This window comes from Drosophila hydei, unplaced genomic scaffold (assembly GCF_003285905.1).
Source record: "Drosophila hydei strain 15085-1641.00,03,60 unplaced genomic scaffold, DhydRS2 tig00000349-arrow-arrow-pilon, whole genome shotgun sequence".
In the NCBI taxonomy this organism is placed as follows: Eukaryota; Metazoa; Arthropoda; class Insecta; order Diptera; family Drosophilidae; genus Drosophila; species Drosophila hydei.
In genome coordinates this window covers 662,621-686,377 of record NW_022045714.1, presented here as the reverse complement: position 1 = coordinate 686,377, position 23,757 = coordinate 662,621, and the positions used below count along the sequence as shown (strand labels likewise).

Sequence of the window (23,757 nt, the reverse complement as noted above, 5' to 3'; positions counted from 1 at the left end):
ACTGTGCAAAACATTGAGCTATTCAGACAACAGCAACACGCTAACTGCCATTAGGCAATACAGCAAATATATTATTATTATTATTATATATATTTATCGTTCAGTAATTAAGTGTTCGTTTCGCCGCAGTCGCTTAGTTGAATGTGTTTGTTTAATGCATATTTTAATTTATGTGCATACCAAATATCATGCAGTGCCCATGGTACAGTGAAAGCGCCCTATAATGAACTAGTCAAAAAAAAAAAGTTTTAGTCAAATAAAATTTCCTACTCAATTCAGTTCACAAGTTATCAAGTGCAACGTTTAATGTTTTTTTTTGTAAAAGTACAGTCCCATTAAAGCTAACAAATATTAAAAAAAAAAGACATATATATATATATATAGACATATAACTTGCTAGCTATAAGTACGTATCACGAATAGGCAATCGTGCTTAGGGCCTAGGTAATATCTCTTAAGGTTACAATCTTATGCTAGGAGCTTACGAGCTGAAGTTAGTGCGAATGGCTTAAGGTAATACTACAGACACGGTATCTTAAATGGATGCGACTCGGCCTAGTTGCAGTCTACAGTGGCGGCCCGCACAAGTAGCTCAGTTGCTGCAGGGCCGTGGCTGCCGAACGCTACTGTTCCGGCGGACTGTACGGCTTGTTGAGTGCGCGTCGAATCGCCGACTCGGCGATCCACATGAGCAGAGCCATCGCGGTCAGAAAGTTGATGCAGTGAATGGTGGCGCCGTAGCCATAGGCGTTGGTGATGACGCCTGCAAAACGAAACGAGCAACCAATTGAGATTAGAGAAGGCAATTCAGAGCTGCGCCTCGAGGGCAATACCCACCCAGCAGGGGTCCCATGGCAAAGGAGAAGATCGTGTTGAAGATCAGCTGCAGTCCTGAGGCGGCGGGCAGGCGGCGCAGCGGCACATAGCTGGGTATGATCAGCGGCGAGAAGATGGTGCGGAAGCCCTTGCCGAAGCCGATGAGTAGAAAGACGGCCACGACCACATTGAACGACGAAGTCCAGGTGACAATGACACGGCCGACAGCAATGCACACAATGCCGAAGGCGAACAGCACCCGATTGTCCAGGTTGACCTTCTCAAGAAAGATCGGGGCCAGGAAACGCACCGATATGTCCATGCAGGCCAGCAGCGACATGACCAGGGAGCACTGTTCGTTCGAATAGCCATAGCTGTCCAGGATGAACGGCGTTAGCACCGAGAAGTTCATCTCGCCAAACATCATGATGCTCATGCCGATGACCAGGTTGACAAAGGTCACATTGCGCAGCAGATCGAGATCGAAGAATTTGGTCACCTTCTGGCGGAAGTTCATCTTGCGCTTGGCCACCTCCTCGGCCTCCTCGGCCGCCTGCAGTGCCTGCTGCTGGAGCCGCAGTGCCTCGGCCGATTTCTCCAGCAGCGCCTTGTCCTCGGCGCACGTGCAGCGCAGCAGCTCTTCGCAGCCGCCTGGCTTGGAGTAGATGCTCGCCTTGCTCGCGTAGCGTCCGAGGTCGCCACGTTCGCGATTGAAGTAGTTCGGCTTGGACAGCCCCATGGCCGTCTCCTGCTGCCGCTGCAGCCTATCCGCCTCGTTGGCCTCCTCCAGCTTGTCCAGATTGTCGCGACTCGCCTTGGTGGCAGCCGCCGTCGCGACACCGACAGAGGCCTGACGCAGCATCACCTGTCGCCGCTCGGAGGCCAGCGACAGCTTGGAGCCGAACCAGCCATCATTGGCACGCGCCAGCATCGGTGTGCCTGGCTCCGTTATCTCATAGCCGGGATGCTCGGGATCGTCGTCATTGAACAGGTATTGCGAGGAGAAGATGCCGCGCTTGGCGCGCCTCTGATACTGGCAGTACTTGCACTCGTAGTCGCTCCAGGGATCGCTGCTCGCCGACAGCAGGTTGCCGTTGGCCTCGACCAGCTCGGGCTGCTCCTTCTGGTCGACGCTGTCGCCTTCCGGCTTCTCCGGCTTGCGCACATGCCGCATCACCGGCTGCAGCGTGAGGGCGCAGAGCACCGCATTGAACGCGATGCCGGCATAGATCAAGATGGTGCCCAGCGAGCCGTAGTAGCCCAGCAGAAAGGTGGACACATAGGGGAAGATGATGGGTCCCAGGCCCGTGATGGTCCAGGAGAAGCCCGTGGCGCGCCTGCGACTCTGCTTGAAGTACGTGTTGACCGCCAGCGAAACGGCGGCCATGGCCAAGCCCAAGCCCACGCCATAAATCAGCGAGAGGCAGACAATGTACTGCCAGAAGGTGGTGCAGAAGGCCGAGCCGAAGATGCCCAGAAAGCCAAGCGTTGTGCCCGCCAGGGCCACCTGGCGAAAGGTGAAACGCCGGAACATGGCCCCATTGAAAATGCCTGTAAAATTGACCAGAGTTTAGCTGGCTAACGCCACACCAACAGCTGCTGGCACTTACCCACTAGCGAGGACAGAGTCATCACCACATTCACGATGATCGTCGTTTCCTTCGCATCGAAGCCCAGCAGCGACATGCGCGCCCTGTAGATCAGGCCGTACTGCTGCAGTGCCGGAAACATAAAGAACTATGGAATCCCAGCGGATTAGTCGATGTCACTTTCAGTTGCTTGTCGCAGCTCTGCCCTTGATACTCACATTGTTCAGGCCCGCAGCCACGCAGATGACCCAGCCCCAGCCGCCGTCGGGTGCCACAAAATCGGGCCCCAAATCGCTCTTGTCGCGCCGCTTCGGCTTCTTTGGCTTCGTCGTCTCATTGTAGACACTCGCATAGTTCTTCTGTGTCAGCGTGGACTTATCCATGGTAGTGGCTGCCTGCACATGGAGTAGAGCGAAAGGGGAAAAATTGCTTTCATTTCCAAACTTGCGAATGCTTCAAGCTTACATTGACTCGACGGGCTGTACAATATCAAGGACTGCTCTAGCCTAGTCTTATAGAGTGTTGAGCTATTTAGGCTACATCAAATAAGGAAATTTCCTTGTCTAAGGAAGCTGCAGCTTTGGCATAGCACATAAACAGCTGACCCCCCCGGCAGGAATGGTAAAGGTCTATATATGTCTGGCAAACTGCAATCAACTATATATTCCACAGTTGCACAGCAAGCAAGGGCTCAGAGCCTCGCCTTGAGATGGGCAACAAGCCCATCGCAGGTTGTCCGAATGCGGACAAAGTTTTTCCTGGCGTAGTTTGTCGTCCTTTCACACGTTCTATAGACACATCTGTTAGCTATACTTTGAGCTGTTATTGAGCGAATGCATAACTGTAAGACAGCCAAGTAGAAAAGCGCAATAAGCCGGAAGTCAAAGACGTCACTGAGCGAGATCTAACATCAATTTCTTGCTCAATTCACAAGCTCAGAGCAGACGCGTCTATCGATCTATAAACATTGCCTTGGAGTCACGCTAAGAGCTATGCAAAATTGTCGCCATTTATGAGGTGGATAATTGCGGTCTATCAGTGCTATTAGACGGCGACTCCTTGCGGCATGCCGCGGCGCACCTCATCATTATTGCTATTGCCTAATGCTAGATAATGCTCTAATTGCTAATTGGCAGTGTCGCCGACAACGCCGGCCGTTCCCTGCGCACTGGCTCTAGGTAGGCATAGGGGGACGGGTGTCTGTCTTATGGGGGGACGGGCGTTTGTCTTAGATGTGCTTTCTACATTGTGTTGATTTTGCCAGATGGGCGCGACGTGACCAAAAACCGCGTCGATCTTTCTGGCGTTGTTTTATATGCAAAACACGACGGTCGCCAGGAGTATCGATCGCTGTGGCTTCTTCGCCCAGAGCAAGCCGATTGAACATGGCTTGGGAAATCACTTAGCGGGTGTGCCCGGTTCACTGAGATCACTGCGATGCCATGGAGCTGGCTTAATGACAGACAGGCAAGCGGGCACAGGAATGGTTCTTCAGCCAGGGGCAAAGGCAGGGGGGGCAGGCAGACTGTCGCCGTCAGTTGGGTCCTTCATAAAAACGAAGAGACAAAACAAAAAATCGTTTGGTTTGGCTGTAAAAATAATGAAGAGTCTCCCCCTCTCCCCCTCGCCCCCTCGCTTGTGTCGCCCTCATCTGAACAGTTCTATTTATGCAGCGATAATTCGGAGACAGACAACCAACTGGTGCAGCCGGTGCACTTGGCTGCTGGCACTTGGATGTCTTCATCCGCGTTGAAGATAGCGAGTTGCAGTTGTTGCCGCCGCGTCTCGTTTGCCATTGAACTCCATCGAAGCGTGCCATAAATTGACGCCCGCTGTCAGAGATCTCGACAGACAGTGTCAGTGTCAGGGGCGCAGTGAATGGCAGCGTCTGTGGACGAGTTCAAGATCAACTCTGAGCAAAGGGGAGCAGCACTTAACAGCCTCACGCACTCAGGCCATCGATCAATGCCCGTGTAGGCCGTGACAAAATGAGACAAGAGCTCTGCAGTCGGCTGTATCCGACTGCGGGATGCCCTGTAGACTTGCTGCATACCAAATCAATGCCAATACCTAGGAGTATCTATAGGTTAGAGCTGCTAACTGTAGCTTACTGAGACTAAAGATCGATAGCTTTTTGATCGATCAGTCGCTATGAACTTGATCTTGTGTAATGCATATAATTTCCGGGTAAGATCTATATAAGTTCGTTCAGATCAGGCGTGTTCAAAGAATGCAACTAAAGATCGATAACTTTTTGATCGATCCTTCGCTATAAAATTGATCTGCAGAGGGAATATGTAATGCATATAATTTCCGGGTAAGATCTATATAAGTTCGTTCAGATTAGGCGTGTTCAAAGAATGCAACTAAAGATCGATAACTTTTTGATCGATCATTCGCTATAAAAGTGATCTGCAAAGGGAATATGTAATGCATATAATTTCCGGGTAAGATCTATATAAGTTCGTTCAGATCAGGCGTGTTCAAAGAATGCAACTAAAGATCGATAACTTTTTTATCGATCATTCGCTATAAAATTGATCTCTAGAGAAAATGTGTTATGCATATAGCTTGGGTCAGCTCAGCTCTGTTCAACGAATAAAACTAAAGATCGATAACTTTTTTATCGATCCTTCGTTATGAACTTGATCTGTAGAGGAAATGTGTTATGCATATAGCTTCCGGTTGTATAAGCTGGATCAGCTCAGCTCTGTTCAACGAATAAAACTAAAGATCGATAACTTGCTTATCGATCACTCGCAATGAGCTTGATCTGCAGAAGACATCTGGCTTCTCGGTCAGTTCTGTTCAATCGGGATCAGTGTATATGCATACTGCATGGTCTCCGCCACGCCCACTTTTGCCTGTTACATAAATTTGAATAAGTATCATACCCGCTGGGCATAGTCTCAGGGTATACGCAAATAACTTTCGCTTAGCACAGGCACCGAGTCAAAATATTTAGTTGGCCTGAAGACTAGACCCAACTGACACCACACAGACTGACCAAGAGAAAGGCAGAGGCAGCGGCAGCGACAGCGGCAGAGGCAGAGACATTTACTTAACAAGCGTTATCAACTCGACCGGTTTGCAGCTAGCTGTGATTTGTCGTCGCTTCGATCGCGCGGCTATTTAATGGTTTGGCTTTTCGCAAGTCATGCGGCATGGACAATAATAATAAGTATGCCATTAGCATGACAAAACGCAAAGGCGTCGTCATCAGCGTGGCACAGCCGAGCGATTCTCATTCAGCATACGTCAGAGTTGATGATCATGATCATGATCAACTGCGATGACTGATCGCAAACACCGATGCACTCGAAACTCTGCCAAAACTGAGACGATTAGATTCATTCATATGCTTCATTCATGAACTATGCCTCGCGCTTTAAATGTTGCTGAAATACATATTTCAATCATGCCATAACCATAAGTTAGAACTATAATAATATTATAAGTGGATGCTATTTATAAAGCTGTTCCAGAGTCCAACCGGTTTCAGTTTTTTTTTTTGTTATTTGCTTTCGGCTAACTTCTACACTGCAAGCATATAATTATGCCTATTCAAATAGTTAATTATGTAATTTAAAAAAAAGAAACAAAATGTGATTAAATCTTAATTAAATAAGATTCGTAAAGCAAACAAATAAAAAATTTATTTTGCGATGTTTCCAAGTGATTTCTAAAGATTTGACATATGGAAGCGTGTGTATGTGTATTTAATATGTATTTATATAGTATATAGTATAGTATATAGTCTAGTATATAGTATAGTATATAGTCTAGTATACTATATAGTTTTATATGTTTTATAGTCTTTGCTAACTTGCAGCTAAATCGGTTATATCATATATATCAGTTACAAATTTCGAGCTCTAATCTAGCAGATCGTACATAGCTATATATGCATATACACTATATAGTCTCTACAGTCCAACAGATATTCGCCTTCTATCTGAGAAACCCTGCTATGCCCAGCCGAGAGGGTAGCTCTTATCAAGCCCACTCACTGCACCATTATTATCAAATAAATGCCGTTATATAACATATCTATATCGAAACATATATAAATAGACGTCTATTTTATTTCTCGTGTATGCTTCAATATTGATTATAAATGCATAAAAGCCCATTTGGGAACACGCAGCACCTCAGATACCGGCCACACCCGCCGCGCACCACTGCGGCTTATCGTGCTCCGTGCCATGTTGGCAATTAGTCTGTGCCGTTGACTCATGCGTAGATAAAAGACATAGACTGTAGACTCTATCGATATTGGCATCGACGATGTCGGCGCTATTGATTAGGTCATTGTAACTAGCCCTTTAACATGCGCGCTCCCTCGCTCCCTCTCCCTCTCCCTCTCCCTCTCTCTTTGTCTCTCTGGTTGGCTTATCAGTAGGAGGCGCGGAGCCAGAAGATAAATAGTGAAACACTTGTTACTTGTTACTCAAGTTCACATGTTTGTCTGCTTAAGGGAACACAACAAGAGCGACAGGTGTAGCTAACAGATACATTGGCTCTGCCTGTATCTCACAGATACATTGGCTCCGGCTCTATCTGTCTGGTGTCGGGCGGAAGTTGAGGCTGCGTTTCGTTTTCCCTTTACTCTATTTATTATTTCGCTAGCCAATTGGCAGCTTGTTCGCCATTTAATTGAGATTAATCGAACGACGCAATTTTTCAATTATGCCGCATACACTGCGCAAAATATCTAAATTATATATCTATATAAATCTATGGAAAATGATTCAGTGTGCAAGGCTTAGCTGTTCCTTGCGCACACTTCCTATGCCTGCTTTCGCTCAGTGTAGCCGCAAAGTCAATTGCGCCCATCGCCGAGTTGCCAAACAATTAAATTGTGTCAATGAGCGTTAATTGAGGCCCATAGATATGGGTGCGAGTTACAGCTAGTTATTGATGGCTGTCTAATGGGCCTTTTTCGGGACGATCTCTGCCTCTCCAGATAAGCAGACAGCCAAGACGAGTTCAGTCGAGGTGCCCATACAATTCTGATACACTCTGTACTCTGCGATCTGATTGAATCAAATCTACAGCTCGCTAATCTAATACGAATCTATCAGACTGCAAGACTGAGCTGTGAATCGTTTAGCTAAAGTCGTGTGCGATCAGTTGTGAGTGGCGTCAACGACTGTCGAATGCTCGCTCAGCAGTGATCGTTGATCTGCAGAGCTTAATGATCCTAGCTGGGCAAACTGATCCTAGCTGGGCAAGCTGAGCTAAAGTCGAGCTCAATAGTAGTACTTTTCTAAGGGATACCCATAGACGAATATAAGTTTCAAATTTCAACTGTTAAGCCTCTGAGAGCCATAACTATGTTTCTATATTTCCCTCTTATAAGACTCTAGCTATAGGAGCAAATCAATTCTGTCTCCAGCTATGCTGCACTTAAACCAATATGCCCTGTTCACATCAGTGAAAGAGCATATAGTTAAATATAGTTTTCCCATTGATAGTTTTTCCTAGTTCTCAATTCAGATCAGTCTTGACTTGCATTAGAATTGAAAATTAATAACTTGGGAATGGCAGGGAGAGTTGAGTTCGGCTATGTTGGGGCTTACGGATTAGCATTGGCAACGATTCAGATGTCAGCGCAGCGCATTAAATATTTCGTGCCATTGATTAGGGCGCACGTGTTATAGTCAAGGTTCCCGTTGCTTTAGGAATTGCTATATTTAGGTGCATTTTGATTATTGTTATTGGGCTGCGTGTTCTATGCTTGGCAGTGGCAGTGGCAGTTGCAGTTGCAGTCGCCATTGCCATTGCCATTGCCATTGCCGTACAGGCAGCGCGCCGCACACAAAGGTTGCCCACAGCAGGCCGCAGAATAATCCCAACACCCGTCGCATTCTCACATGTGTCGATGCGGCCCGGCTTTGTCCCGCTTCGTGCCGCCACAGAGCTGGGATTTCGGTTTGGGTTTCGGCTGTGGATTTTCGGTCTCGATGCGAGCAGTGGCGTGTCGCTTGTTGTTTATGTATTTAATGCGCATTTCTAGTCATTTTTGTAGCCAGCGTTTTGAGTTTGCTCAACAACCAAATAAATTCACGTACTTCAATTTGACTCCGCTAATGTGTGTGCCCTAAGTGTTTCCGTGAAGGCAATATGCGACTGAAACTCAATACGATCTGCAGCCAATGCCACTTGAGGCGCATCCAAAACAGGCTGAGCCCAAGACGTTGCCCCATTAGCCGCTGGCCATTTCACTGTCAAACATGACGAGCGACCCCACAAGCTGTCAAACACATCAATAGAACTGCTCCCCAAGCAGAACATTTCAACTAACCCAGCTCGACATCTAAAACGATCTGCAGCGATCGACATTTATCGCCTTTGCCTATTTTTATCGACGCCATTCGACAATCGCTGCGATAACTGTACCAAACAGCCATCCGTAAGCTACTTTTTATAGATCTTATAGATCGTATAGATCATATAGATCGTATAGATCTTATAGATTGTATAGATCGTATAGATACTAAAGATCTTATGGATCGTATAGATTCTATAGATTTTATAGATTGTATAGATCTTATAGATTGTATAGATCGTATAGATACTATAGATCTTATGGATCGTATAGATCCTATAGATCTAATAGATCTTATAGATTGTATAGATCTTATAGATTGTATAGATCGTATAGATACTATAGATCTTATGGATCGTATAGATCCTATAGATCTAATAGATCTTATAGATCGTATAGATCTTATAGATCTTATAGATCGTATAGATCTTATAGATTGTATAGATCGTATAGATACTATAGATCTTATGGATCGTATAGATTCTATAGATTTTATAGATGGTATAGATCGTATAGATCGTATAGATCGAATAGATCGTATAGATCCTATAGATTTTATAAATGGTATAGATCGTATATATCGCATATATCAGTATGTTATAGATCTTATAGTTCGCATACCGTTGCAGAGATCTTACAGATCTTATATATATCGTATAGATCGTAAAGTATCGTGTAGTTGTTATAGAACGTATCTTAAATAGAAAATCTATTTTATTTTATTATATCAATCTTCTCCAAACGATAAACTCAACTCACCTTAACTTAAAGAAAATAGCTAACATCTAAAACACGGCCGAAAAGCGCATGATTCGAATTGAAATGTTTTGATCGCATCAGAGCTCCTAAATGCTTCATGATCTAACTTTAACTACTGCTAATGGCAGAGCAACATGTTTTCAGAATGACTTTGTAAAATCTGTTGCTTTTTCGAATCGAAGTAACTTTCTATTTGAAGTAATACTCTGTAGCTTCTACAGTTGGCTGCGCTTATTGAGTCCCAAGGCGAAACGATAAAAAAAACGAAAAAAACCAGCTCAAATATTGATAATTTAATTTGGTACACAGTTTTTTTTTTTTGCCCGGCGCTTGGCTAACTCAATTTGACCAGGGCGCACGGGATGTGCCATTGGGACAGACATACAGGAAGGGCGCATGCCCCAGCACGAGTACCTGTGTTCTGCTTGTATTAACACTTGTTGCCATAGCTGTGGGCTGTTGGTTAACTTACGCGACAGTTTATCACTTCCGATTCAATAACTCGTATTTGTATTTTGTTTTTCTATACATTCATTAGTTGACTGATAAACGCACATACACACACACACATACACACAAAACAAATTCACAAAAAAAATGTTTGCTAATAGTTATTTGTTGATGTCACAACAGAAATTTCGCACACCACAGCGCACAAATACAATAGATAGAACACAAAACGCGGCTTGAACAATGTCAATGCAAATGTAAATGTTAACGTTAATGTTAGCGCCAATGTTAAGGCAAATGTAATTATACGTAAACACACACACACTGCTCGGACTCGGCCGAACGTGTTGTTAACTGTTACGCGTCCAGCACTCGACTTGCTTGCCAGCAGATATTGCTGTCTGCTTTATAGCGATATACCCCGCACATAAATATGCTGATGTGCAGTGGGTATATCCGACACGTACTACTCAGGCTGACAGTGGGCATTCTCATAGCACTGAATCTCGGTAGGCTATCTTAAGCAAGTGAGTAGGGCCAGTCTATTCCGTGACATAAATAAAAAAATATATTAATGCATCAAGTATTAAACTAACAATTTAATTTACTGAATTTTATTTACAATAATTTATATTAACAATTAATAATAATATCTCAAAATATATTTAAATACATATATAACAAAATGTAAGTACAGGGTATACAATCAATCGTGCTTCACTTATTGATTAACAATCTCCCAGCAATCGCAGGCAGCAGCACTCACACTCGCACACAGACACAGTGTTGAGCAGAGCAAAGAGAGCAATGCAATTGGCGCATTAACAGTTAACCAAATGCGTAGGCTGCCGGCTGACAAGCCGGGCTTAGCAGCGTAGACAGCAACACGACCATGCACTTGACGACCATCAACCCCCTCCAATCGCTGTCTTTTCTTGTTCGCTTAATTCGCACACTAGTTTTAGCAAAAACGGCGCCGCAACAGCACAGCAGCAGCGCAGCAGCAGCGCAGCGGAATCACGCATAATGCAGCGATCGGCTGAGTGGATAGCGTCGCTGGACAACAGTAGCCACGGCAGCAGCGACATTAGCAGCGGCACCGGCAGCGGCACTTTGATTCCGTTGCTTGCCGTCTGTCGAAATCTTTAGGGTTTGAACTTTGACCAGCTGGCAGCAAAGGCCACACACACAAAAATTAAAAAAAGAAGTTGTGGGAAATAGATAAACATCAGGTAGATTGGCTGACAGATCGATTGATGGATAATTAACAACTAACATTGACTGCATTGGAGGTTATGGAGGGAAGATTGCCCAATTGAATATTGAGCCGTTATAAATATATAATCACCGGAACATTTGCTGCAGGCAAATATAATAACGGTAGTACGAGCATTGCAATAATATCTCACCCACTTCATACGCTCCAAGCGTGGCTTGGATAGATGACGTCGCGACGAGTTGCGTCTCTCGCTTTACTCTTACAATCTATTTCTGTGTCTCTCGCTCTCTCTTGCTTTGCTGCTCATTCTCATTAAATTTCATTCATACGCTAGCGGCATTGCTGCTAAACAGGTGCTACGGAATGCCGCATTAAGTCAATTATAGTACAGGCAAAAGTTACAAAGTAGATAATTAACTGTGTCTATATGTAGGTGTGTATTGGTCTCTCTCTCTCTCACTCTATATATATATATATATATATATATATATATATATGTATGTATTTTAACATTAAGTTTCTATACGGAAATAATGCTCGACTATCGCGAAACTAATATAAATACTCTGCTCGCTTGCGCCCGTGTGTCTGTGCGTGCGTGTGTGTGATTGAAGACTCACACACGACAATAAATATTCTAATTCACCATGAGAATTCACATTATATACACATATTTATATATATTTGTATTAGATAATAAAATAATGATATAAAAACAACTTTTTCATGCTGCCAGCGCACTTTAGCCAAGCAACAATTAGTGGCTCTGTTTGTAGATCTAACGTGGAACTGAAAGTAGAATAATAATAATAATACAATTATCGAATCGCTAAAGCTTGAAATCGATTTATAAACTTGATTATATATATTTATATGTATGCAAGGTGCAGGTTCAATAAGTTCTATTGTATACAATTATATATAAAAAAAAAACATAAATAGTTGTGTTCATAGAAATAGTAGTGCTGCGCTAGATTTTGCTCCAACTTAAGAAACCACTACTTTTTTCATGAACAACTAAATGTTGTTAATTTTTCTTTGTCAAAAAAAAAAAAAAAAAAAAAAAAATCTTCTAAGTTAATAAAAAAATATGTTAATCTTAATATTAGTTTCAAATTGTTTTCAAAATATTTAGTTAATCAGTGCTCAGTCGCACTACTATTTTTATGAACACCGCTGTGTGTATTATTAGATAACTGTATAATGTCTGTATTCTGTCTAGTATTTATGTAGTTAACTCTAATCGATTTCGCATGCCTTATCGATAAGGAAATATTAAAAGCTATTGAGCTTTTGTGCAATCTGTAGTTTTTAAGAATGTAATCTTATTTAATTTAATTTTTTTGAAGAATTTATTTTCCTGATTAGTATAAAGTATTAGACTAGGGCTAGTTACATCGATTACTAGACTCAGCTCAAGCCTTGCTTATGTGCGTTGGGAACTCCCCAGCTTTCGCTTTGCTCTCGCAGCAGTATTATAATCATCTGATTTCTGTATACTGATTAGGGCTATTTCTGAACTTCCAGGCACTTGAGCTGAAATCTATTTGATAGCAATAATCAAAATTCAATACTTCAGCACTTCTATATATGGAAATTCCATGGCATTAATCCATCTTAACGACTTATGAAATGAAATTGTGACGAGTTCTGAATGACTGCTAACTGGTTATAAAGATATAGCCACTCGAGACGCTTTGCTCTCCCAAAACATTTGCAAATATTTACACTGGGCGCTTATTCTATGGAATGGGTGGGAGGTTCGTCAGGTCTGTTGACTTTCTACTTTGCACTGAGCACTTGACTCATAGCATGATTTGATTATCTGACTATCAAAAGTTCTTTTTTTTTTGTTTTTGTATTTTTGATTTATCAGTGTGAGGTAGAAGAAAATAATTGACAAAGTCGAATTCTCTGTTCGCTGATTAATGATCGTGCCTTGGCGAACTAAATAATAAACTAAATATCTTAAGCACAGACGCGTTTTATTGACACCTGACTTTGGAGCCAATGGCACAATCGGGATTTTTATTGCTGGCGTAGAGTCCTGATTGCTGCCTAGGCTCAGCTCGATATTAGCGATCCTCAAAATTCACAATTTAACTGCCAGCCACAGCCAATCGCAGCGCATCGGAATGCACATTTTTGCGGTTAGTTTATTGGCCGAGTTCGGGCGGCTGGCAATTGACAACGGCTAAAACCGGCTGGCCAGCAAGCTGAGATCAGCGACCCAGCTGATTTCTGCCCACGGGCGAAGCTTTTTGCCATTCAAACTGTCAAATTCGGGCAAGCCAAAGGGCTGTTGGTTGCTGCAATTTCGGTTTCATTGGCAGCTTCACACAACGCACACACGCACACACACACACACGCACACGCATACATGCATGCTTACATAAAAGCTATTTCACAACATTGTCTCTTAGCGAGCTCAGCTTCGGTTTCGTTTTCGGCTGCTGCTTCTGCTTCGCCCTTCGTCTTCGGCTTTGGCTTCGTCTTCGGCTTTGGCTTCGGTTCGATCTGCTATCCAATTACCAACAATTGCATGACGCATCGCCCGCTGCTGCTGATGAGCTGCCTGCATGACTTGCCTTTTCTGGCCCAACGAAACGAAAGTGCTCTAGTCTGCAGTGCCCGACTAGCTGATACCCTTTGATATGGGCTTTGCTATGAGAGCTTTATTATTGCATAACTTTTGTTGTCTTCAGCGTAATAATTACATTCAGCTGTGTTTATTTAGCCAAAAGCAAAATTTCTTGTCTTGGAAATTAGTTTTTTTTTGTTAATTTGTGGATCGATTTTTATCGATAATCCTACTACGCATGGTATATACACGCATACATACAATTGGAAGTCTCTAGTTTTTCTGTGGCTTGTCTTTCTCATCTGCCACGCCTCCTGCTGCCTGTCACAAACATATTCACATAACTCATGTACCCTGAGCCGCCCACTTTCAACGTGTTCAGGGTATAAATAAATATCAAGCCGAAGATTAGAAATACTTGCATACTTAGTAATAATATTTATAACATCTTTGGGTAAATTTGTAATCGCAATTTCCGACAAATGAAAGAACATTAAAAAAAGACTTTAGATAAAGTATTTTATATGATGCGAGGTCTGCTCAAAAAGTGTCGCGAATGTTAACGAATTTCCTAATCTTCGATCACCGATCGTAAGCTTCGATCAATTCAAATTCAATTCAAAGTAAAGATGTGCTCTGGGTTTTTTTTCCTAGTTCCCAGCACTGAAAGAGCTCAGCTTATATATATATATATATATTGACTGCCTGGTCAAATCTGAGCTGAAATCCTTTGACCCAACTCAGCTCAGGCAGCTGCTCTCGAGGCGCAACAAACCGCATTGCACTGTCGCATATGCCCGATGGGAGTTGCTTAGAGTCTGGAGTCTCAATTGAAATGCTGGCTAATAAATCAATTGTTAATTGATTGGCGCACGCGGCAAATTGGCTTGTGAAGCTGAAAAACTAAACAAACAAAAAAAAAACATGAAATCCAATCAAAGTCGCGTTTTTCTCTCAATTGTTCAGCTTAGGCATATTATTAACAGTTAAAAATAATTTGCTACATTCAATTATATACAAAATGTACAATGCACTTTAAACTAAATCACAAAAAAAAAAAAAAACAATATATATATAGATAGATATATATATAGAAACAACAATCAAAAAAAATCTTGGCTAGACTAAGAGTTAGGTATGTGCATGGGCTGGGGCAGGGGGAGGCGGGGACGATGAATGTGCGGCGGGCAGGCAGGCCAGCTGTTGTGGAGCTCACTTAAAGTCAGCTTCGGTGACTGGCGGCGACTTGCGACGTCGGGCGCGAATCCAGTCCTCGATGTACCACAGGCTAATGGCCGTAACGCAGAGCCCATTGAAGCAGTTAAGGACGACCGGAGTGCTGTGTATCAGACCTAGTGGTGGGGATGGAAAGTGGTGAGGATAGCGGGTTGATTAGTAAGCACAGGAAGCACGGGCATGCCAACAGCTACTCACCGATCAGCGGTCCGAAGACCATGGAAAAGGTGCCCGACATCAGCAGCTGGAGGCCGGCAGCGGCCGGCAGACGTTTCAGCGGCACATAGCTGGGTATGATCAGTGACCAGAAGACGGTGCGGAAGGCCTTGTTGAGGCCCAGCCACAGAAAGATGGCCACCATCACGTAGAAGTTGGTGGTCATCGAGAGCAGAGCACGGCCCAGGCACATGCCCAGTATCCCGACCACAAAGAAGGTGCGATTGCTCCAGCTGAACTTGGCCGTGATCAGCGGTATGAGGAAGCGAATGATCAGATCAAAGAAGCCCAGCAGCGACATGGCAAACGCTATCTGGTTGCTGTTGAAGCCCAGATTGTTCAGTATGAACGGCGTCAGAATGGCGAAATTGATTTCCACGAAATTGATCAACGTAATGCCCACGGCCAGGTTGACATAGGTGATGTCGCGCAGCAGATCGAGATCGAAGAATATCACGATTTTCTGATAGAACGTCAGCTTCTTACGGCGCTCCAGTTCCTGTTCGTCCTCCAGCTGCTGCTGCTCCTTGGCGGTCAGCTGTGGCGTTGCCTTCAGCGGCTGCGCTTGCTCCCGGCTCTCGTATTCGTATTCGTATTCGGGCTCGTCATGATCATGCGCCTCCTCCTTGATGCTGTGACTGACAGAGATGCTGCGATGCTGCCGGCCGCTACCCGAGTCACGGCTGCTGAGCCGGCGCAGCTCCATGTGGCCATTCTCGCCCTGCTGCTTGTCCCACGTGTTGACCCGATTCCGTGTGCCGCTGCTATTGAGCGACGCCCGGGAGCCGAACCAGCCGTCGTTCGCGCGCGGCAACACCGGCGTTTCGGGCTCCACCACGTGCTTGATAATGTCATCATCCTCGTCGTCCGCCAGCGCCGGCGTCTTGGCCGGCTGCAGCGCCTCCGCATCCTTGTTCCGCTTCACCACGTGCCACTTGACCGGCTGATAGATCAGCGAACAGGCGATCGTGTGCAGCGAGGCGCCCGCGAACAGCAGCGTCGTGCTCACGACACCAAACTCCCGCAGCAAGAACGTGGCAAAGTAGGGGCACACGATGGGTCCAAGGCCGGCGACACCGAACTGGTAGGCCGTCGCCGTGCGCCGCTTCACCTTGAAGTACGTGTTCACCGCCAACGAGGAGGCAGACACCGTCAGGCCGCGTCCGAAGCCATAGATAATCGAGAAGCTCAGCAGGTAAACTGTAAACGTGTTGGCGAACACCATCCAGAACAGACCCACAAAGGTCAGCACCGACCCAACCAGTGCCACGACACGGTACGTGAACCGACGGAACAATGGACCATTCAGCAGACCTGCCAGCACATAAAAAGAAATTCACTTTAGATACACATGCCACATCTGGAAGCTGACTAAGCGTGCGACAAGTTGGGGTCGGAGTCGGGAGTGCTCGACTGCGATATACCTGGAACTCTGCACAGAGCTGCCTATTCTAGACTACGACTAGGAGATACCCTGATACGACTAGGAGAGCCCAACTAAGAGATACCCTAAGTACTGTTTATTCTATTTAAGTAAGACTGCTCTAGTCGGGAGTGCACGACTACGAAATACCCTAAGTTCTGTTCATTATAGACAAGATTGATCCAGTCGGGAGTGCATGACTTTGATATACCCTGAACTCTGTTCTTTATAGACAAGAGTAATCTAGTCGAGAGTGCCCAACTATGAGATACCCTAAGCTCTGTTCATTCTAGGCAAGCAAGACTGCTCCAGTCGGAAGCGCATGACTACGAAATACCCTGAACTCTGTTCATTCCAGACAAGGCTGTTCTAGTCAAGTAAGTCGGGAGTGCATGACTACGAAATACCCTGAACGCTTTCGTTTCCATCATAATAAACAAGAAAATTAAAATTCTTTGCAAATGTAGAAGGAAACATTCCAAATACATTCATGTCCAATACATTTAACACAACAATATGCCCACTTGGGCATTAAAACAGGTTATTTCTAATGGAGTTCCTATACTAATCACAATAAAATCTATCGTCATCTCTGATATGACGCCAATCTAACTGTTAATCAGTGCACACAACTAATATACCCGCCTCTCATTCAAAAACAGGGTATACTAAATGGAGTTCATGGCATTTGTGGCACTCTGCGCGCAGCTCTAACTCACCTGTAAAGGCCGAAACGGCAATTTGTGTGTTGATAATGGTGGTCAGTTCGGAGCTGGTGATGCCCAAACGCTCGAAGTGGACACGAAAGATGACGCCGAACTGTTGAGCCAATGCGAATGTGACCAGCTGCAAAGGGTATAGAGACAGATATGATATGAATCTGATTCTATATAGACAGAGAGGAGTGCAGCTACTCACAATGTTGATGCCGCTGGAGATGGCCACCAACCAGCCCCAGCCGCCATCGGGCGCCACGAAATCATCGCCCAGGTCGCCCTTGTCCCGTCGCTTCTTCTTCTTCTTGCTGGGATGCGTGGCCGTTGCTGCTGCTGTGGCAGTCGCTGTCGGCTGCTTGGGTGGCTGTTCGTCATACTTTGGCGGCTGCTCCTTGGCCACGTTCAATCTCAGAGCGTTACCGTTGCTGTTATTGTTGTTGTTGTTGTTAGTGCTGCTGGGCGGGCTGCTGTTGCTGCCATTTTTGTAATCAGTCATCGTTAAAGGCTGGCTCTATTCTAGCATCACTGGGTGGTCACTCTGATCGAAGGCTGCTGCTGCTGCTGTTACCAAGTCTGCAAAAGTTATTGTCGATTAAAGGCAACTATCTCTCTGTGTGTGTGTGTGTGTGTGTGAGCCAAGTCAAGCAGCCATAACATAACAACATTTGATACGCCAGCGCATCTCGTCTACAGATCATGACCTTCTGGCCAAGCTGATGTCTCGTATCGCAAGTCTGTGTGACTCTCTCGATAGCAGATGCCTGCCCCAGCATAATAAAAGCTCTCTCTCCCTCTCTCTCTCTCTCTCTCTCTCTCTCTCTCTCTCTCTAATTAATTAGTTGTTCAGATAAGTTTAGTGCAAATAGTGCGAACTTTACCAAGCGAATTCGATTGACTTGGACACGTTATTAATTAAAAGCTTTCTTCGGCCGCGTTACGTTAATGCTCTCAATATACGCCAAGAAAACAATAAAACCAAACGAATATCGACACAGATAAGATTAGATGTTACCCAATACGAAACATGTCATTATTAGACCTCACATATTTTCCCATATAGAACTTGTTTATTCAACTGATTTTGCGCACAGACATGTTAATTAAACTAAAATCGGTTGAAACTAAGCATTTCCCTGTTGTTAGTTAGTTATATTTTTCAAATATCGTAAATCGAATATCGTAAATCGAATATCGAAAATCGAATATCGTAATTCGAATATCGTAAATCGAATATCGTAAATCGAATATCGTAAATCGAATATCGTAAATCGAATATCGTATATCGAATATCGTATATCATGAATTATTCATCAAGTATCTGACATCGTTCATAATATACCTTATATCTTTTTTCGAATATCGTATGTCGAATATCGTATATCATGTATTATACTATCTGTATTATATTATACATCTATTATCTGACATCGTATGTTGAATATCGTATATCGTATATAAAACAAACGCATTGTCTATCAATATCATATACAATCACTTCATTCTATTATTATTATGAATATCGTAAAGCGAATTTCGCATATCTATATTTTATATCGCATATCGTATATTGCGTATCGAACAAACGCATTGTCAACCAACATTATTAGCAATCACTTTATCCTGTTCGTTACGAATATCGTAAATCGAATATTGTACATCTATATCTTATATCGTATATCGTATATCGTATATCGAACAAACGCATTGCCAACGAACATCAATTCAAATTCAAATCCAAAACTGATGAAATCTAGCGCCGCAGCTTGAAACGGCCCGAACTGAATGTGGTCACTGAACGCACTGACCGCAAATTGTTTCCCATTTGCTCTCTTTTCACGTAATTAGGCACACACACACACACACGGACAGGCACAAAGTAACACGGCTTATATAAAATTATTGCTGTCGTTCTTGTCCTTATCGTGGCACGGCACTGCAATATTTTAGAATTGATATCGAATTGGCTCTCCCTCATATCCGGGCCCTTGACAAGCCGACGAATATCGCATTGACCAACTCATAAATGCCAATGACGGCGATATCATGTCAACCATATCTTTAACTTTTCACACGACAAAAAAAAGGCACTCAACCAGCGCGCCGCTGACAACGTGTAACATAGAAATTGGCACGCGGTGATAAGCTAAGCCACACAGCTCCACTTTTGAAGGCTGCCCCCAGTGCCCTCCGCTCCTCCCCAAGCTCAGTGCGAAAAAGAAGCAATTCACGCTAGGGTTACTTAGGGCTCTTCCAAAACTGTGCACAGCCATGGAGCAACCGAGCTCAACTGTCTGAGTCGAAGCTCAACATTATCCAGATGATAAGCTAAGGCGAGCATCGAGCTTTGGAACCGACTACGATTAACAACAAATATGTATATATATTTATACAGAGAGAGGCAGCAATAATAATGCTGAATCACTTTGTCTGTCAGCCATATGGAAGGTCGCTAAAAATTGAAATAAAAATTGTTTGCTAGAGCTGTAATTATTATTAGTTTCCCTACTCAAATAACGCTTTCAAATTATATTTTTTGCTTCCATTATTATATTTATGATGCTTTGGCACAGCTCATCAAGAACTAACTAGACTACAGTTACAGTTACAATATATATTTTATATAACTTTCCTTAAGTTGGCAATTTTTCGAATTTTCTTTCAGCCTTTAAGCATCTTAACTTGGGTTGATAATACCTTAGATGTCTTCCATAGGGAAAATATTTGATATATTTTACTTTTGTTTCGTTTTGCCTTCAATTTCAGGAATTATACATCTTCTTGGGGATAAATCATGTATAGAAATATTTTTTATTTTCTTCAAAGTTCCCAAACTTGATGTTTTCTATAGGGTAAATCTTATATATATGAGACTATGGAAACTTAAATAAAAGTTAAGAGTAAAGAAAACTATAATATGTGATATATAACTATATACATATATATATATATATATATATATATATATATATATATATATATATATATATATATATATATATATATATATATATATATATATAATTATATCATATGATATAAAACAGTTTTTGCTTATTTTCCTAGTTCAAGGTTTGTTTACAAATACCATATTATCTTCTATAGGGTATATCTTATTTATAAAAATGTAATAAAATATGTTCTAGTTGTTTCTGCTCCTAACTTTCTTTGAAGCTCCCTTACTATAAGTTTTCTAAGGCCATAATAATATTATAATAATATAAAATAATATTATAATACTATAAAATTATATTGTTATAATATTCGTTGTCCAACAGAGGCACTACTATTTCTATGAACAAATCTACATATAAATATATATATATATATATATATATATATTTTTCTTTTTTTAATTTTTCCTTTTTTAAGACTCCATAAAGAAGGCCCATTCTACGCTCAGACTATAATTTACTTGTTATTAGCTTGCCTTTGCCTTAGTTTCTGCATAGCTCTCACACTACTCAGTGCTCTATGGGCAGATATCTATCATATAATATATGATAGTTTTTTTTGTTGTCTGTCATAGGTTATATCATAATGTATTTCTGTAGTTTGTTACGAAATTCTTAATTTGTGATTTATATTAAATTGATTAATTGGGCCTAATTATGGGGCGCAAATTACGAAACAATTTTGATAAATCATTGCGAGCTATATAAATTATGTGAGTTATAAACCCGCAAGTGACTTTAGCTCGATTTATGATGTGCGCACTCTTTGGACTCTTCAGCTAATATATGTCCTATAGAGTCGGGCTATATGTTAGGCCAAAAGCGAGCAGCTGATCTTTCGGCTTCTGACATAATGTTAGTTGGCTGTTGCAATGCGTGGAGAACGTTGCGAAAGTAATCAATCAGCCGTGACGAATGCCACTGGGACTCAAGGCAAGCGAAGTGATTGTTGTCGATATGCATATGCATATGACACTACTGGAGATATAAGGCCTAACGACGACTGTAGCCTAACTGAACCATTCAATCACACACTCTCTGATGCCGGAAGTGGGCCACAATTCGGTTCGAACATCAGCTGCTCGGCCGCTGTAAAACTAGCTTTTATTGACAGCGTAAATAGTGTCTATAAACATGTATATATATATATATATATATATATATATATATATATATAGTGGTATGTATATAGTTATAATCGTGTATAGTTTATATATATTTGCTGCGAAGCGTCGGACGCCAGGAAGTCGTAAGTTTTGTGATTATGAAATTCTGATTTCGGTTGACGTTCAAGAGTTCATCATCCAAGCCTCAACATTTGGGCGAAATCGAATGAAAACACGAGATTAGAGTGAATTATGCTAATAAAAGATGTGCGAGATGGCAGCCACTGTAAAAATCAACTTTTCAAGCAATCAATACACAGACGGACGGGGGGCGGGTCTGTGGTTTGGCAACAAGGTGCTAAGCCGCGTGCGCGCCGACGCGCTGAGCCCGTGCAAAGCTTTTGACGACTTGTGATTGATGGCCGGTTAAGTGAACGACACCTGAGGTATGCACCGATAATATACCGAGTCACACAATACACATGATGACCGCCTGCGCAGGGCACAGAGGCCGGCAGGTGCACGTGCTTTCCTTTCCCGCTTCTAGTGCTGACCCTGGCAGCTGGCCAGCAACATTTCTGAACAATTAATGCTAAGCTCTTTCACCAAATACTTTTCACAACAAACACACGCTACACACACGCGCACACACACTTCGTTAGCCGGCATTCGTTTAATGAATGTCTCGCAGACTGAAAACAAAAATCGACTTTAACTAATTTCGACACTAACAACCAACGAACGACAACTTTTCCGCAACGTTCTCCAGCGCGAACTGAACCGAACAAATTTGTAAATTATAGTATTAACAGTCGCAAGCAAACCACAAATACGAATGCAAACACAAACACAAATACAGGCACACAACAATACACAGAAGCACACACACACAGGCGCGCTCTCATCTATACACAAATAACTTTTTCTCGCTCGCTCTTACACACACTCTCTCTCACTCTCTCGCACTCTCTTTTGTGTTCCATATTATTTGGCATGTGGAGCAACGTTATATATATATATATATATATAAATATATAAATATATATATATATAATATATATATATATATATATATATATATATATATATATATATATATATATATATATATATATATATATATATTTACTTTCGCTTGTCGCTGTGTGCGTATTATTTTGGTCTTCATTCGTTTTCGATTTTCGATATTTTGTATTCGCTATTTGGGCTCGACTGTTTCAAAACATACAAAAATATATAAATTGGCATCATAGAAGATGATCTTCTGCACCTCGAGCATTGAATACTCTCTTAAGAGGTATACGTTAGATGATTTTTAATGACTGTAGAAAACTTTGGTCCTTGCTGAAAATATTATATACGATATACGATATTCGATTTACAATATACGATATTCGATTTACGATATACGGTATTGTATATCGTACAATAGAAAATATTGTGAATACAATATAATAAATACTATATTCAATTTACGATATACGATCGACGATATACAATATACGATATAAGATATTCGATTTACAATATTCGTTATACGATAATCGATATACAGTGCTCTATTCACGATATACGATATACGATATACGATAGTCGATATTAGGCATGTCATATTGTGTCCACTTTATGATATAGATTATACGATACAGCTTTCTTTAGTCAAATTACGATACACTTATAATTTACGATATACGATATATGGTAAATAGTATATGTCATATGAGGTACGCTATATGATGTACTCCATACGATATATGATAACTCTTCTCAGTGAGGTTAAGATATATATAAGACTTACGATATAAGATATACGATATACGAAATACGATATACAATGCACGATAATATATTATATGATACACGATACACGTTATACGATAGCTTTCTAAAGCTCCATAGCTTGTAGCACAATGGGAATAGCCTTCTGCAAGAGTATAAAATCGAAAGAAAAAAACCATTCATATATATATTTATAATTATATATGTATATATATACATATTTATTTTTTTCTGATAAGAATTTTTGCGCCTTTGCGGCCAATGATTATCAGTGAATACACACACGCACACACACGCACACACGCACACGCAGACAGTTGGACACCTAAATACATATTCATAAATACATTACGATAGGAGCAACGATTACAGTTTGATTTGACCGCCGTGAATACAGTGTGTCAAGCCAGCAGCAAAAGCGTAAATCAAAAACAAAAAATGACTAACTGTAAACGGGAAGATTACGAGTGTAAATTAAGGGAAATAACTGTGCTTTTGCAGCAATTCAATTTTACATTGAGATATGTTCCTTGCTGGCTCCTCGCACCACTGTGGCTCTGGCGTAGTATCTGGCAATAAGCCATT

At 42.3% G+C, this 23,757-nt stretch overlaps 2 protein-coding genes across 6 annotated transcripts; both read right to left on the bottom strand.

Moving 5' to 3' along the window:
* Window positions 1-344: 344 nt before the first annotated feature.
* LOC111595941 lies at window positions 345-9,983 on the bottom strand. 2 transcript variants are annotated; one of them, XM_023309905.2, is made up of 5 exons: window positions 9,968-9,983; window positions 2,624-2,800; window positions 2,427-2,553; window positions 838-2,367; window positions 345-763 (listed from the first exon to the last, which is right to left on the bottom strand). In XM_023309905.2, the coding sequence occupies exons 2-5, from the start codon at window positions 2,786-2,788 to the stop codon at window positions 624-626; spliced, it is 1,962 nt and encodes a 653-aa protein (XP_023165673.2). In that variant the 5' UTR covers window positions 2,789-2,800; window positions 9,968-9,983; the 3' UTR covers window positions 345-623. The 2 variants fall into 2 exon arrangements, with proteins under 2 accessions (XP_023165673.2, XP_023165674.2); XM_023309906.2 differs by lacking the exon at window positions 9,968-9,983 and adding an exon at window positions 9,496-9,514.
* Window positions 9,984-14,841: 4,858 nt separating this feature from the next.
* On the bottom strand, window positions 14,842-22,205 carry LOC111595951. 4 transcript variants are annotated; one of them, XM_023309921.2, is made up of 5 exons: window positions 22,126-22,205; window positions 17,539-17,909; window positions 17,340-17,466; window positions 15,180-16,511; window positions 14,842-15,097 (listed from the first exon to the last, which is right to left on the bottom strand). In XM_023309921.2, the coding sequence occupies exons 2-5, from the start codon at window positions 17,830-17,832 to the stop codon at window positions 14,958-14,960; spliced, it is 1,893 nt and encodes a 630-aa protein (XP_023165689.2). In that variant the 5' UTR covers window positions 17,833-17,909; window positions 22,126-22,205; the 3' UTR covers window positions 14,842-14,957. The 4 variants fall into 4 exon arrangements, with proteins under 4 accessions (XP_023165689.2, XP_023165692.2, XP_023165691.2 ...); XM_023309924.2 differs by lacking the exon at window positions 22,126-22,205 and adding an exon at window positions 22,048-22,061; XM_023309923.2 differs by lacking the exon at window positions 22,126-22,205 and adding an exon at window positions 19,565-19,730.
* Between the last annotated feature and the right edge of the window lie 1,552 nt (window positions 22,206-23,757).